Genomic DNA, 17,850 nt, shown 5'->3' on the forward strand with positions numbered 1-17,850 from the left:
GACCCAGCTCTGTTAGAAATGCTACATCTGAAGAAATCCCAATCCCTCCACACCACATGCTCCAGAGACCTCAACCTCATTACCACAATCAACAGAACATGCTGGAGGGACAGATTCATAACCCAGAGACTGCCCATGCTATGGAATAGACTCCCCATGCATGTCAAGCAGAGCACCTCAATGGCCCTCTCCAAGAGAAATCTTGATGAGTGGATGGGAAATAGAAACTTCACCCCAGGGATCATCCCAGTGGCTTTACTCGACAGAGGCACTGGGCACTAAGGTCTGGTAGCACAATGCCAGGGTAATCCTATGAGTTAGGCTTGTAAAGACTCCAGGGCCATTAGCCTAGAACACACCTATGAACCTATAACTAGTTTGGAGCCCAAGTGCCTAAACCAGAATGAGGAGACTTAGAATAACAGTAACATAATCATGCTACTAACAAGCAGCAATAAATGTAGCAGATTAAAGGCAACTAAACAATTTAGCAACATGCAGCAAAAAGCTATGTAAGGTAGGTATAAGCACAAATACCGTAAAAGCAAACAAATAGAGGACTTTTTTTAGTAAGTGGGGATGCAGGAAACAGAAGATGATTCAAGTTAAAGAGACTAAAGGGGAGGGTCTTACCAGTTGATCTCTCTGTACACCGTAGAATGAGCTGATGAGATGAGACTGGGAAGCATGTCCAAAATTAGATTTATAGTAGGGGTGGGCAGCTCAAAAGCCACCAAGTTTAAAACCACAACATCAGCAGGGTGGGTAGGTGGGAAAAATCAAATGCAGACAGACATCAACAATAGAAAAGCAGAGAACAGCAAGTCAAGCAAGCACTATAGCTAAACAAAGATGTCACTAAATATCTGTAGTTAAATAAGGAATGCTATTTCACAACTTCTCCCACTGATAAGCCAGATGTTATTCATTGTCTGTAAAATAATTCTTTTCCCAAATGACCTTAACCAAGACGTCTGGAAACTCCAAAAAGAATAAAACATATAAAATAAAACAACATAAAACAAAAAGTAATGTAAGAAAAAGATAAAAACATAAAAGTAGCCAAAGCTTAAATGAATAACTCTAATCCAAAATCAAATGCAGACGGAGATCAGCAATAGTCAGGCAGAGAACAGCATGAAAAACTAGGACTACACCACTCATACCGAGACTTACTGACTACACCACTTATACCAAGACTTATACCAAGACTTACTGATTAAAACACTTATACTGAGACCTACTGACTATACCACTCATACCTAGACCTATTGACTATACTACTCATACCGAGACCTACTGACTACACAACTCAAACCGAGACCAACTGACTATGCCACTCATAACGAGACTTACTGACTACACCACTCATACCGAGACCTACTGACTATACCACTCATAACGAGACCTACTGACTACACCACTCATACTGAGACCTACTGACTACACCACTCATAACGAGACCTACTGACTACACCACTCATACTGAGACCTACTGACTACACCACTCATAACGAGACCTACTGACTACACCACTCATACTGAGACCTACTGACTACACCACTCATATTGAGACCTACTGACTACACCACTCATACCGAGACCTACTGACTACACCACTCATATCGAGACCTACTGACTATACCACTCATACTGAGACCTACTGACTACACCACTCATACTGAGACCTACTGACTACACCACTCATAATGAGACCTACTGACTAAACCACTCATACTGAGACCTACTGACTACACCACTCATACAGAGACCTACTGACTACACAAATCATACCAAGACCTACTGACTACACAACTCATACCAAGACCTACTGACTACACCACTCATACTGAGACCTACTGACTACACCAGTCATACAGAGACCTACTGACTACACCACTCATACTGAGACCTACTGACTACACCACTCATACTGAGACCTACTGACTACACCACTTATACCGTGACCTACTGAAGACATTACTCATACCGAGACCTACTGACTACACCACTCATAAAGAGATTTACTGACTACACCACTCATACCGAGACCTACTGACTACACCACTCATACTGAGACCTACTGACTACACCACTCATACAGAGACCTACTGACTACACCAGTCATATTGAGACCTACTGACTACAGCACTCATACCGAGACCTACTGACTACACCACTCATACGGAGACCTACTGACTATACCACTCATACCAAGACCTACTAACTACACCACTCATACCGAGACCTACTGACTACACCACTCATACTGAGACCTACTGACCATACCACTCATACTGAGACCTACTGACTACACCAGTCATACAGAGACCTACTGACTACACCACTCATACCTAGACCTACTGACAACACCACTCATACCAAGACCTACTGACTATACCACTCATACCGAGACCTACTGAGTACCCCACTCATACTGAGACCTACTGACCATACCACTCATACTGAGACCTACTGACTACACCAGTCATACAGAGACCTACTGACTACACCACTCATACCTAGACCTACTGACAACACCACTCATACCAAGACCTACTGACTATACCACTCATAGAGAGACCTACTGAGTACACCACTCATATCGAGAACTACTGACTATACCACTCATACCGAGACCTACTGACTATACCACTGATACCGAGACCTACTGACTATCCCACTTATACCGAAACCTACTGACTAAACCACTCATACCAAGGCCTACTGGTTATACCACTCATACCGAGACCTACTGAATATACAACTCATACGGAAACCTACTGACTACACCACTCATACTGAGACCTACTGACTACACCACTCATACCGAGACCAACTGACTACACCACTCATACCGAGACCTACTGACTACACAACTCAAACAGAGACCTACTGACTACACCACTCATACCGAGACCTACTGACTATACCACTCATACTGAAACCTACTGAATATACCACTCATACTAAGACCTACTGACTACACCCCTCATACCGAGACCTACTGACTACACCACTCATACCGAGACCTACTGACTACACCACTCATACCGACACCTACTGACTACACCACTCATACCGAGACCTACTGGAGATGCTGACCATTAGATCAAATATCGTATTCATGAGAGACTTTAACTACCTCTCTATAGACTGGGAAACACACACTGACTCAAACTTGCAGGCACAGTTATCCTTGGACTTTATTAAAACAAATACCCTTGACCAGAATGCACACTCCCACCAGAGATTCAGACATACTGGACACTTTGTCCAATGGGTTTATCTAATTAACTGATAGATGAAAACAAATGCTAGTTATTGGACAGTGGACTATTACATCATTTTAGGGCTGATGTAATCTGACACCCAAGTACAAGACAGAGTGATGATAACAAACTTAGGGCGAGGTCCTGGACATCTGAGGCAATACACTGTCATGGAAGACTGTTTTAAGAAAATGGACTATAAGTTGTTCACAGTCAGGTTAATGGTTCAAAGGGTATAGTAAAGCCCCTGCTGAAAACTCATACCCAGAGCACATAATGAGGGCAAGTAGAACACCCTTGGCTATGTCAACACACGTGATAGTGACATGACGGGTGGAGAGAAGAACAACTGGACAGCACTGAGCAATTCATAATCTTTTTACCATCCATGGGAAGTAACACAGGAACAGGAAGGATTATAAGAAATAAACTGCAGTGCATTTTAAAATATGTTGAGAAATTATATGGAATGGAGGAGACTCAGGATGGAAGACTGTGGAAGGCCTGTTGTGGTGTATCAAGAAAGCAGTAAGGAAAGGAACGGAGTGTTTATCAGGAGGAGAAGGTGACCAGTTTGGGTAAAAGCAGTGTGGAATGAGGGCTGATTAACTGTCTGAGAGGGTTAGGCCAATACGGTGCAAACTTCATCCTGTAGTTCTGGGTTGGAGTCCTTCAATTTATAGTTGCAAATTATGCGACTAAGATAAGTAATTAGGAAGAAGGTGTGAAAAAGGTTTATGAGGGTGCTTGGTAAAAGGAGTATAGCTCAGCTCTCATGCTGAACTGAAGCTTTCATAGTAGATTGCCAGGAGATGCGAAATAGGCAAAGCAAATTCTTACGTTAGACCTAAAAACGTAAATGGAATTGGCAGATCACTGTGCCACTGAAAAGGAAGGGGCAAGATGCTCAATGATGTTATTATCTGCTAGATATCTTGGATGTTCTTCACTTTTGTCTCTAGAAATGCAAAAAGGTAGGATGTCAACACAGGGAGTACAGGTCGGATATATAGGAGAAACAAAGGACAATTGGTTCAGAATGTGACACGTGAAGTAGAGAAGGGATTCAGTGGACGTTGATGTGGTGTTGTGCACATTGTGGATGTTAAAGGATTAAGTGGTTCTAGGTGAACCAGTGGTAGGTCTGTCTTGTCTGTTCTTTAAAAAATGGGAGTGATGCCAAAAGGCTGGTTGATGTTAATAATAGTTCCTTTGCATAAAGATAAACCTGGAAAAGAACCAGTAGCTTAGATATGTGCTTGCCTCACATCCCAGGCTGAAGGACTTCTAAATATTAATAGTCTCACAGATGAGTGGTATCATGGCTTGTCACAAGGGAGATTGGAGTTCCACAAGGACGGGCATCATGGTCATGTAAATTTGGCATTTTTAGCACTCAGCAGTACACGTGATACCATACCTATCTGAAGGTGGAAAGAAAATCTTGAGGCATAGCTAGGTCAGGGCACAGGGAGTGGCATGGGAGTGTGGCGTTGGTGGTATGATTGTCAGTCTGTCATTGGATAGTACTGCAATACGGGCATTCAGAAGTCATTACTGGTACTGTCTTCTCAGTTATAGCTGAAGTGCTGAAACATTTCAGCTTGTTGCATTTGTAGAAAGCAGTTTGCTACAGTTTCGGCAGAAGACCTTTTTTGTTCCTCAGCAAAGAGTTGAAGGATGCCAGATTTGAGAACTGCACCAGGTGCTAATGAAGGTATCTATGGTTTTGAGAAAATGCAAAGGGTATTAGTGAGAATCAAAGTGGCAAAGTGGTTAGGAAATTGCTTAACTGTGTGACAAAATGTCTACGGTGGTAGTTGAGAGAGAATTTTCAGGAGAAAGCCTACAAAGCAGTGGCTTGCATCAGGGGTCATTGCTGAGACTATCCTGGTTAAATATTTGAGGTAACAAACTAGAGTTGTAAAACAAGATCACCCTGTTTGTGATGTCACTAAGTTTGATTCAGGCTAATGGCTGAAGGGCTACTTACTAGTGAAACCTGTTGTGGCTTACACCTTAGGTATGTAGCTAGCAAATATGGTTTAATAAAAGATGAAGAATGGGATATGTAGGGGAAACATACATGCTGGGAGATCTGGCCCTAGGGAGAGCACAGGAAGAAAATTGTTGGGGTCATAATAACTGTTAGGATTCATCATGCAGTGTGGTATGAAAAGAAAGTGTCAGAGGTCATTAGAATACTGGGACATGTAGCTCGGAGAATGGGTATGAGGGGTACTGATTTTATCCTGTCTCTTTAAAGTAGATTGGAAATTCTGCTTTTGGAACAGTGCATCTAGTTCTGGGACCCACCTGCAGGCAGGAGCATGAGCGGATAATGTCTGTATAGTGTACAGTTGGTATAAATATCAAGGGGTCAAAGGGCTAGGTTATTGTTAATGGATAATGTGTTAGGCGAGCCCAAGAATGAAACATATACATTTGAGTGAACAAGACAATGAATGCTCTGATTTAGGCACACTAAATTGGGTTGTCAAGGAACAGTTTTGAGTGGTGACATTTAAAGCACAGATCAGGAGGAAAGAAAAAAAATACATGATTTGCAGCTGAAATGGGAAAGCCAATTAAAGACATTTATGGAAACAATATTTTGGAGAAACGGTGGTGAGTCCCTAAAATTTGATAGCAGATGCCATGTTATAATGTCAACCAAATGACAGATTTAAATATTCCTGGTACAGATCATGAAAAGGACATGCCATTGTTAAGACAGGGACAGCTGCAATAACTAGGTGGATGGAGCACTGATTTTTCTTCAGTTGTAACCTTGTATAGTCATATATGATAAAGGCCAACAACCTGTCCATGCAGCTAGCCTGATGTGTGTTGGAAATACTTACAAGTGCATGCATTGTTTTCAGTGGATCTTTGCATAGTGTAGGCAGATATGCATGTAGGAACACCTAAATATTTCTGCCTTAGAATTACAGAATTATATTTACTGTAATTTGTATTAAACTCACGCTTTTTTGAGATGCAAATAAAATATAATGTTCAACATAGACCAACTTCAAAAATACATATATCAGGGATATGTTTGTATTGTATGTTTCATGAATAAGCATGTTTCAAGTCATACTGTCAGATTAATAGTTAATGCGTACAAGGAAAAATATTTTAATTCCCAGGTGTTCCTACAGGTTGTATCTGTCTGCCTGTCTGTCCATCACATATCTGTATAAGTTATTATATTCTGTCTGATTACTGTTGCTCAAACATACAGCTAGAATCAGGCAGTATCTAAATGTATGTTCAAGTCTCAAGTTAAGAACAAGGTTCTGGACATGCTGTTTTCTAGATTTACAAAATTATTCCAGAACGCAGCTGTTGAAATCTGACATGCACTGTCCTATATGTTACTTATAAAGTGAATTATTATAGTGTTAGCAATAGCTTGAAATTGATTTGCTTTCATTGGTATACAGACAGTTCTGTTAATGGCACCATATGAATTTAAACTGGAGCTGTTTTTGATGACAATCATGTTAGATGAAGTAAATTTAAATCACTGATATACAAAGCGGGTGACAACTCTGAATATTTACAAGAAACTGATGTACTGTACCTCAGCATATGCTCAGTAATGGTAAGCCGGTAAAGTTCCAGTAGTTAGTGCCCTGGCTGTAATAAAAACCCTTCTGAGTTTCAGAAATGTGTCACAATGTGACAAATCCGACATCATCTCTCCCTCTCTTTCTATTTTCCTTATTTCAGAGGGTCTGCCCTGATTGCAAAGATGGTTCTCCTGGGGTACCTGGAGGGGCCGGACTCAAAGGAGAGAAAGGGGAACAAGGTCTGCCAGGAACTGCTGGGTTGGAAAACTGTGCAAAGGTATGTATTGTATTTATAGTATATTGTTGATGACTTTTATAGTGAGACAGGCTCAGTGAAACAAAATATCTATAAGTGTAATACTCATGGGATTCCTGAAGGGCCACACTGAAAGTAGATGTAACTTCCCTTACATATTATATTAGTAAGCTCCTGGGCCCATGGATTTGCACTTTCCAACCACTTGTGAAGCCAGCCTGATTGATACTGGCAATTGTCTCATGTTTGCTGCAACCACCTACTACTTAAACTAATAGACACAATGTATAAGAGATGTAGTTATGCACTGCTATTGAAGGTAAAACACTCACTTAAAGCCATAACAGATAATAAGTTATCATCACCACACTAAACAGATATGCACAGATCAGACCAGGCAAATAGAAGTTTATATTCTGAGGCTCTTAAAAGTAGTCAAAAAGTGAACCACAAAGCCCTCATAAATATAACCTAAGAAGCAGCATCCAGAACTCTGTAGAATTAATAGTAAATTATACCACATACACAGACTCAGAGGACATTGCCAGTCTGCTAATAAACCAAATATAACTCGAACCTCACAACCTCTCCTCTCCATTGGTCTTATATCACATACTCACATCTACACCCCTTCAAATCTCCCAAGTACAAGTGTTAAAGACACTATCTAATGTCATGAGCACTACTTCTAGGGGGGCACGCAACTTACCAGGCTACCTGCTGGTCAGCTTGAAAAATGATTTCTCAGACACCCTACAGAAGCTATTCATTATTGACCTTAAAACAGACTTAATGCTGGATGAATGGAGGACAACAATAGTCATTCCTTTGTACAAAGGCTGGGTTTCAGTAGACCTGTGTAATCATGGACTCACTGACCAGCCTCATCTGTTAGGCTGTAGAAAGGATCATTATGGATATGAGTAACCTACAGACACTCATGCCAAGCCAGTTCGACTTTGTAAAGGCCAGGGTCCTGCTTACTTAGTTTGGCTAACTCTAGATCTTGCAATGGTGATTAACATCATCACACACTCAAGTATTGTAAATAAACTCTCAGAATTAAATGTAAATCCCTGTATAACTCAGTTAATAGCACAAACAGAACCCTTGAAATAAAGGTAGACAGCTCTGCCTCCTTCAAAAAAAATGTCACTAGAGGTGTACCCCAGCATTTAGTCCTTGGGCTACTGCCCATTGGAATTTATGTCTCAGAAGTTAAAGCTAATGTTAAGAGTTTGTGAATGATCAAGTCTGCAGCTATCTACAAAGATGGTGCCATCATAAACTCCCCCAGAAGATACCATGATCCTCCAAGAGGACCTGTTCCTAATAAATAGCTTGTATCAAAACTGTGAGTTAAAGCTAAATGCCAAGAAATATATAATCATATTTTCAGCAAGCACAACTCCCCTTGTAAGTATCACATTGACAACACACCCATGAAAACTGATCCCATATTTAGGGATCTGCGAACTTATGTCATTTGATTACCACATATCCACTACTGTACCGAAATCCTTTTTCATTGAATAGCTTCTATTTAAAGTTAATGCAGCAACGTTCAGGGATGTAATCATTCCATTGTACTCCACATTTATTAGCCCAATCATTAAGTATAATAACCTTTTCAATATGTACCTACCAAACCCTTGTCGCAAATAGAATGACCACAGTGCTTTCTCACTAAGAAATTCAAGGACCTAAATCATAAAAAAGTATGCAGATCATCTCGAAGTTTATTGTTTTTATCCTATTTTGACCAGGTTAGTCCAATTAGGTTAGTGGCCACTTTACAGGGGAGACCCAAGGTGGAATTTCTGCTAAGAGTGTAAATTTGGCCAAGTCATCGGGGGACTTCCTCTAGTCTTTGGAGCTGCTAGATGGTGCTGGCGGGTGCCTATAGCAACAAGGAAGAGGCTGAAGGGAAGTAGCAGCAAGGAGGAGGAGAGGAAAGCGATGGGGAGTTTGGAGGTGGAAGGTGAGAATTTGGAGAAAAATATTTGGTATGGAGAATCAGAATGTAAATAAAGATTCCTGTGTGGTGGATGATAGAAATAAGCAGTGTTTATCTGTCTCAAAGGAGACTGAAGAAAGCAAGTCCACTGGAGTGGGGCAGATAACAGAACTGGTGTCCGGAGAGCTTGCAGATGATGTTCTGTAAAAAATAATCAAGCAGAATTATCCATGTGACAGTTCTGCTGTTTCATATGGTGAAATGGCAGGCAACTTGTTCAAGAAGTGATGAGGATGGCAACATGGAAGAGGAGCCAGGTGATGCTTCTGCAGAAAATGCAGCCATTAAAATTTATGCAGCAGTGACAGAAAGTAAAAGTGGAAAGTAGCAACAAACTGAAAAAGAGTGGTTTTGTGGCAGAAGAAGATGCTGTAGTTAAACAATATGCAGCAGTGACAGCAGACAAAAAAATAGCAGCAAATATGTGCACCCTGTTCAATCACAGCCTCACCTCAGGCTTTGTCCCTACCAAATGGCGCACTGCTACAGTCATCCCTCTCCATAAAGGGGGAGTGACTACAGACCCCGGGGATTATCGCCCCATTAGCCTGAGTCTGATATATAAGGATATGGAGTGTATCATCATGTACCTAATTAACAAGGATATGGCGAATCTCCAAACTCTAAATCCCACTCAGTTTGGTTTTGTGAAAGGTGGATCATGTCTGCTCAATCTGGTTGACTTCTTTGAGTCAGTCACCAGAGCTGTGGATGAGGGCAAGGCAGTTCATACAGCATACCTCGATCAGGCCAAGGCCTTTCATACCATTCCCCACTCAGGAATTATTTGATAAACTCACCAAACTAGGCATCAAGCCCTACATCACTAGGTGGGTTGCAAACTGGCTCACAGATACAACCCACAGTGTAAATGTAGCAGACTCCAAATCAGACTGCCGACCAGTCACAAGTAGAATTCCACAGAGATTGGTCTTGGGTCCTCTCCTATTTGGCATCTGCTTCTCAGAAGTCCAGGCCAACATGGAAGGACTCTGGCTGACAAAGGTACAGATGACTGCAAGCTGGGAGCCATTACTAACTCCCCAAGTGATGTAGACATCCTATAGAAAGGCCTCACTGAGACCAATGACTGGTGTCAAAACCATGGCCTTAAACTTAATGCCAAAAAATGCATCATCACCCCCTTTGAGAAAAACTCAGTTCCCACTAATTACCCCATCGTTGGGAGTTCACTGAACACTGAAGGTGTTATAAGACATGTGGGGACACAGGTTGACAGCAACCTCTCCTTCGACAACCACATTGCCACTGTGGTCAGAAAGTCCTTCTATGTGGCACATCTCATTACCAAGGGTTTTGCATCCAGGAAGAAAGAGGTCATCATCTCTCTCCACTCTTCCCTCATTAGGCCAGTCGAGTATAATGCCCCATTTGGTGTGTACCTCACTAGACACATGCAACAGCTGGAAAGGCCACAAAAGAACCTCACGAAGTGGATCCTAGGCCTTAAACACATGTCCTACATAGACAGACTCAAAAAACTCCAGCTATTCTCTGTCTCATATTGTCTACTAAGAGGTGATCTCCAGAGCTGTTGGACATGCTACACCTAAAGAAATCCCAATCCCTCTGACCTACATGCTCTAGGGACCTAAACCTTGTCACCACAATAAACAGGACATGCTAGAGGGATAGATTCCTGTCCCAGAGACTTCCTATACTCTGGAACAGGCTACCCATCTATGTCAAGCAAAGTTTTTCATTAGCACTCTTCAAGAAAAATCTTAATGAGTGGATGGGAAATAGGAAATACACCCCGGGGATCACTTCTGTGTCCCTGCTCAACAGTGGCACAGAAAAATAACTTTCTTGGGTGGTGTAAGCCAGGGAACCTTGTTGGCTAGGCTTACGTAGGCCCTTTGGCCGATAGCCTAGTACCTACCTATGAACCTATGAACCTATAATCTCTGCTTGAAATACAAAGCCATGTCTGACCCAGCACTGTTAGAAATGCTACATCTAAAGAAATCACAATCCCTCCACACCACATGCTGCAGAGACCTCAACCTCATTACCACAATCAACAGAACATGCTGGCGTGACAGGTTCATAAACCAGAGACTGCCCGTGCTCTGGAATAGTCTTCCCATACATTTCAAGCAGAGCACCTCACTGGCCTTCTTCAAGAGAAATCTTGATGAGTGGATGGGAAATAGAAAGTTCACCACGAGGATCACTCCAGTGGCTCTACTTGATAGAGGCACTGGGAACTAGCTTCGGGCAGCATGATGCCAGGACACTTCTATGGGCTAGGCTTGTAGAGTCTCCAGGGCCATTAGACTAGTACACACCTATGAACCTATGAACCTAAATGTGTATGTATATACATATATATATATATATATATATATATATATATATATATATATGTGTGTGTGTGTGTGTGTGTGTGTGTGTCTGTCACCATCCAAACACTGTTACAGTCTCATAACTTCTCTATCACTGTCCCCCCATGATGGGATGATCTGCTCTATTTGTTCCCACTTCTGTGCTTTGGGCATGTCATCCCACAACCTGTTATGGGATCTGGGCTGCTCCTTGCAGTGGGGGGGGGGGTCACCTTTCATTAGCTACAATTTAGGCCCAGACTAGGGGTGAGGATGAAGCACCAGAGGTTAGTAGTTTAATTACTAGCTCCCCATGGGAACTGACAAGCTTTGTCCCGCTACATTCCCATACTAGTGCACACACACATCTCTGCATTTACATGTGGTGCTACCTTTATATATACATCACTGGTCCAGTATACAGCATACTGCTATCATCTTTAACAAGAAGATGCTGACATTAGAGCAAACTGGACCACTTCCCACCCTGCCGCCCACCCTCATAGGCATAACTGAGATAGCATCAGCAATTCACTTTCACCCCTATTTACTGGCCCTCCCCAAGTGCATTTCACTTGTTAGTTCCTGGTCTTCTGGGTCGCAGCCAGGACTTTATTTCTGTGCACCACAGTGCTGGCCTTTGGTTCCATTTCACCAACCATCAACTGCCCTGGTGAACAATGAAACAATGAACACGATATTCATAGGTTCATAGGTAAGTACTAGACTACTGGCCCTAGGGCCTATATAAGTCTAGCCAAAAGGGTACCCTGACTTTCGCCACCCAAGAAAATTATTTTCTTGTGCCCCTGTCGACCAGAGCCGCAGAAGTGATCCCCAGGGTTAATTTCCTATTTCCCATCCAATCATCAAGATTTTTCTTGAAGAGTGCTAATGAGGAGCTTTGTTTGATATAGATGGGTAGCTTGTTCCAGAGTATGGGAAGTCTCTGGGACAGGAATCTGTCCCTCCAGCATGTTCTGTTTATTGTGGTGACAAGGTTTCAAGGTTTAGGTCCCTAGAGGGTGTAGCTCAGAGGGATTGGGATTTCTTTACGTGGAGCATGTCCAACAGCTCTAGGTTTGACATAGCTTTGTATCAGAGATCGTCTCTGATTAGGCGATATGCAATGGAGTAAAGCTGGAGTTTTTTGAGACTGTCTGGGTAGGGCATCTGTTTGAGGCCAGTAATCCTCTTTGTGAGGTATTTCTGTGGCATTTTCCAGTTGTTGTAGATGTCTTGTGAGGTACATACCAAAAGGGGCATTGTACTCTATAATGGGTCTAATGAGTGATGAGTAGAGAGGAACAATTACCTCTTTTTTCCTGGATGAGAAACATTTTGTGATGAGGTGTGCCGCATAGAAGGATTTCTTGACTACTGTGTTGATGTGATTATCAAAGGAGAGACTACTGTCCATCTGTGTCCCAAGATCTCTTATCACACTTTCGGTGTTAAGTAGACTACCGCCTATGTGGTAGTTCATGGGTACAGAGTTTTTACCAAAAGGGATGACAATGCACTTTCTGGCATTGAGCTTGAAGCCATGGCTTTGACAACAGGTATCTGTCTCAGTGAGGCCCTTTTGTAGGATGTCCATATCGTTAGGAGTTTCGATTATGGCTCCTAATTTGCAGTCATCTGCATACTCATTAGCCAAAGACCTTCTGTGTTAGCCTGTACTTCAGAGAAGTAGATACCAAACAGGAGAGGACCCAGGACTGAACCCTGTGGTACTCCACTTGTCACTGGTCTGAAGTCGGATTTGGAGTCTGCTACTTTCACAGTGTGGGTTCTGTCAGTGAGGCAATTGGCAACCCATCTTGTGACATAGGGATTTATACCTAGTTTAGTGAGTTTATCTATAATTCCAGAGTGGGGGATGGTGTTGACAGTTTTGGCGAGATCTAGATAGTCTGTGTGAACCACCTTACCCTCATCTATGGCTTTGGTGACTGCTTCAAAGAAGTCTATCAGGTTTAGGAGACATGAGCTGCCTTTTACAAACCTGAACTGGGTGGGGTCCGGAGTTTGGAGATTACCAGTGACTTTGTTTAGAAGTTCCATGATGATACGTTCCATGGCCTTACAGACCAGCATCATCAGCGATATACTCCAGTCATCTTACCTGACTGTTACACGATCCAATAAACTTGCTTATCTAATGGAGTTGACTGCTCAGAGTGGGACATCATTTTGGAAACCTTACCTGCTTCTTCTACTCTCATATCCAGTAAATGCCCTTATGCCTCATAGTACTGTATTCATATAGAGTGCAACAGCATTTTCTTCACAGATTGGTAAAGTGTTTCTAACAAGGTTTCTATTCATGCATATCTGACAATGCAAGTCATGCATCATGACTATTCATCGTGAAGTGGCTTTGGCTGCGAAACCGCTCACACTTATTTGCTTTGGAATAAATACTTTTGGATTTTATTGCCATGTTCCGTTGCCTTCTTTTGCTTTTGTTTCTTGTATGTTTTATTTATTGGAGGAGCGGTTTATCTACACCATTACATTTGTTTTCTACTGACATCTGACAACGCCTTTATTCTCAATTCAGCCTGGCAAACAAAGCAAAGTTATCCTTTTCGTATCTCAACTTGTACAGAAGTAGTTGTAGCATGATTGTTAAAATAATTCTACACAACACAATTATAGGTTTCTATCTTTATCTGCACATAAGTAATGCCTGAAATAATTCTCATTGATGAAATCCATCCTGACACTTCTGCCTAAGCATTCTTCCTAAAAGTTTCCCTAAATTCATGTCAATAATCATGTATGTATTGACTCAGGAATCAAGGTACAGAAGATTTGATTCAAAGCTGTAACAAATAGCCAAAACAGTCCTTCTGTTAACATGAAGCAGGCTAGGCAATGTTTCCTTCATCTGATCATTGTCACAACATATCACCGCTGAGAAGTTACTCAGTAGAACAGGCAGGAGGTGTAGGGAAAATGACCACTAAGTCAGAAGTGCACTTACTGGCTTGACTAGTACCACTCACTATCTATGTCACTATGTACATATAGGTTCATAGGTCCATAGATTAGTACTAAGCTAACTGCCCTTGTGAGACATTTGTAAGCCTAGCCAATTATCCATTATGAGACTCAAACCCTGCACCTTGTGTTTGTAAGGCAAACACCTTAACCATTAGGCCACCCTCCCAACCCTCCCAGTACTCCGAGATTATCATGTAGTCATCAATACCGATCCTGTACTGCCCTCGTTATTAATGTTCTATATGTAGACATAGTCTGTGATTGTCATGTAGTCATCAATACTGATCCTGTACTACCCTCGTTATTAATGTCCTATATATAGACATAGTCCACAATTATCATGTATTCATCAATACCGATCCTGTACTTCCCTCATTATTAATGTCTTATAAATAACCATAGCAAAATCATAATTATAAATGATACAGCTAAGAGCATCTCAACAGCTTCCCTTCCCAACTTGAAAACAGGCTGGTTAGCCATATCCATTGAGAGTTATCTGAAGTATAATTTGTAAACACATTATATTATGCAGAACGATCGTGCAGCGTTTGCATGTCACACACACATTTTATTATGCAGAACGATTGTGCAGCGTTCGCATGTCACACACACATTTTATTATGCAGAACGATCGTGCAGCGTTTGCATGTCACACACACATTTTATTATGCAGAACGATCGTGCAGCGTTTGCATGTCACACACACATTTTATTATGCAGAACGATCGTGCAGCGTTCGCATGTCACACATTCTCCTTTCTCTTGCTGAGAATGAATACATTCCCTACCCACCTGTGCTCACTTTATAAATACATGTCTCTTTAACTTTATCCTTTTACTGTTTAAACTATATCTGTATCAGGATTTCATCTCCATGACCTTGCTGCTTTATAAAACCTATTTTTACCTTTCTTAACCCCCTTGTTGTCCTTCCACAAACCGTGGTTACAACTTGCATTTCCTTCTACGTGTCCTGACGCGCTGCCACTGTTATTTCTCTTTGGAAAATCTAGAATACTCTGTTAATGTTCTCTTATTTACCACATATTGTTGTCATTTTATTGCATTTATTCACCTTCGGTTCTTTTAAATTAATCTTATTCTATTCATACTCTCATCCAGAGGATCTGAGAATTGCTAATAGCATATCACTATGTTTTTATAAAAAAAAATCTGAGCACAAAAATGAAATCTATTGCTGAACCCAATTTACCTAGGATATTCATTCCTATGACAATGGAACAAATGCGTTTATTCAAAATAGCTTGTATAAAGAGGAAATGTTTTGACTTTGGGAAACTGCATCTACATATTCTCTCCCTCTTTGTAAAAGTTCTGTTTTAAAATCTAGTCTGCTCCTACATCACTCACAACATATTTATTCATGGTGTTAATTTAGACAAATCAACAATTACTGTGATAACCTTCTTCGGCAGCATTATATTAAATGCCCTTTATGTGTTCTAGTTAAAATGTACCAGTAAAATGTCAGTGTACGAACATCAAACCCACAAATTAATTATTTGCTTTTTAAATCTACGAATGCAGTACATAAGAGCTACACCTTAAAAAATCAGAATATTCTCAGTTTTCTCTTCACTGGATATATGATAAACACATTTCAAAATCATTTTCATTTTGTAAACATCTATTAAAAAAAACATAACATTTTGATTTCCTGTTTAATACTCAGAAATTCTTACATTTGCACACTTACAGCACTGCAAATGCATCTTACAAATGCTTTAATGTTCTTCTTTGATGTCTGTGAGCTTAAAAAGCATATACTGAATACGTCTTAATCATTGTTGGACCCCATAAATGACCGTAGTAATCCAATAATCATACCTCCATCTTCCGAACCCGTAAAAAGATACAAATACGTGCAGCATTAGCACAAAGAGGTATTGTATAAAAATTTGCATTGTTTAAAACAAATAAGACTGTAAGTTTCTAATTGTCATTCATAAATTAATCATCTCTCATAGTACAAACATCCAATAATTCTGATTGTGAGTCTATCAGTGTGTGTGAGTGGAGATGTAACATTTCCTATCTTAAGCAGATATTCATATTTGTATGCACAAAAGTATCCTGCAAATGCCCTTTGAAGGAAATATTCCAAAAACTATTAATTTTGTCATTGAAATATATCAAACACCTTCATTACGTCATGCAAATACGCATAAGAGTACAAAAGTTGGCATTTTTCTTGTATCTGTGAACCACGTGATCTAAAAATACCTTTATGTTGTCTAAACAATGTCTCACAGTTGGGAAATATGAACTTGTAACAAAGAATACACAACTCTATGAAAGTATTTGATTAACAGCATCCTAGCACCTTACATATAAAAACAGTTTACATTCTAAATAATAACAATGTTAATTTTCACACAATAATAACATTGCATGCCATTATCAGTTATCTACCTGCTAATTCTCTTTTGCATCAAAGAAAAATAATCCATACGGGAGAAAAGTAAACCAAAGCATCCTAGATGACAAACTGTATCAATTCAGAAAACTTGAAAGTCTAAAGGTCGGTTGTAGAAAGAAAACAGAAGCAAATGAGGCACCTAACCCTAGAAAAGTCTGAAACATAAAGAACTCTTTTCAGGAGATAAAAGCAAACAGAAATTAGCTGGTATTTGTTACTGAAAATGTCTGAAGGAAAAAAAAGATTCTTCCTTTAACTGCTTTATTTCAGCTTATCCAGAAATACCTGTTGCATATTAACCCAGGAATTTTAGTACATGCATTTTATGCTCAATGAATCCACCTGATGGGAATGTAGAAAATAAACCATTTCTCTTGTACATAAAAAGTGTGTATGTTAGTCATCTAGGAAAAAGAAGTTCTGTTCATTTTAATTATGACACGCAGCAGACCATACATGCACAGTACTAACTCAGTGAGGTTTTTTAAAAGCATGTGGTATATTTTTTCTGGCAATTATGTCATCTTTATTTTGTTGCAAAAAATCATACTTTACCGAGAATGGATTTTAGCATACCCACTGAAATTCAGAAAATATCGCTGAACACAGTTTAGTCATTTCATTTCTGTTTACTTCATGTTTTACTTTTGCTTGTATCTCCCGTGCAACATTGAGCAACAGATATTTATTTATTTATTTAGTTGCTGTTTATTAACAGGATAAGTGAGCTGATCTAAAGACCCTTTTCAGTCATGACCCATGCTAGAAGCAATAGTACAGAACATTTTAGATTTTGGGTTTTTGAGATCTCAGTCATATGCTTATGTTGATTAAAACACAAGATTCAACAGTTCTGTTATTGCTGGCTACAATTGGGTAGGTAAGGTTAACAGTACTGAAGTTTGTCGTAAAACAATATATGTT

The 17,850-nt window shown here is 40.4% G+C and overlaps 1 protein-coding gene across 5 annotated transcripts in view; it reads left to right on the plus strand.

Moving 5' to 3' along the window:
* COL16A1 (collagen type XVI alpha 1 chain) overlaps positions 1-17,850 on the plus strand; it is a 3,146,845-nt gene that overhangs the window by 2,485,813 nt on the left and 643,182 nt on the right. For all 5 annotated transcript variants that reach the window (XM_044082765.1, XM_044082783.1, XM_044082773.1 and 2 more), the window contains one exon: positions 7,011-7,127. In XM_044082765.1, the coding sequence (XP_043938700.1) occupies positions 7,011-7,127 (117 nt within the window). The remainder of the gene's footprint in view (positions 1-7,010; positions 7,128-17,850) is intronic.

This window comes from Protopterus annectens, chromosome 1.part1, assembly GCF_019279795.1.
Source record: "Protopterus annectens isolate FY-2018-M chromosome 1.part1, PAN1.0, whole genome shotgun sequence".
Classification (NCBI taxonomy): Eukaryota; Metazoa; Chordata; order Ceratodontiformes; family Protopteridae; genus Protopterus; species Protopterus annectens.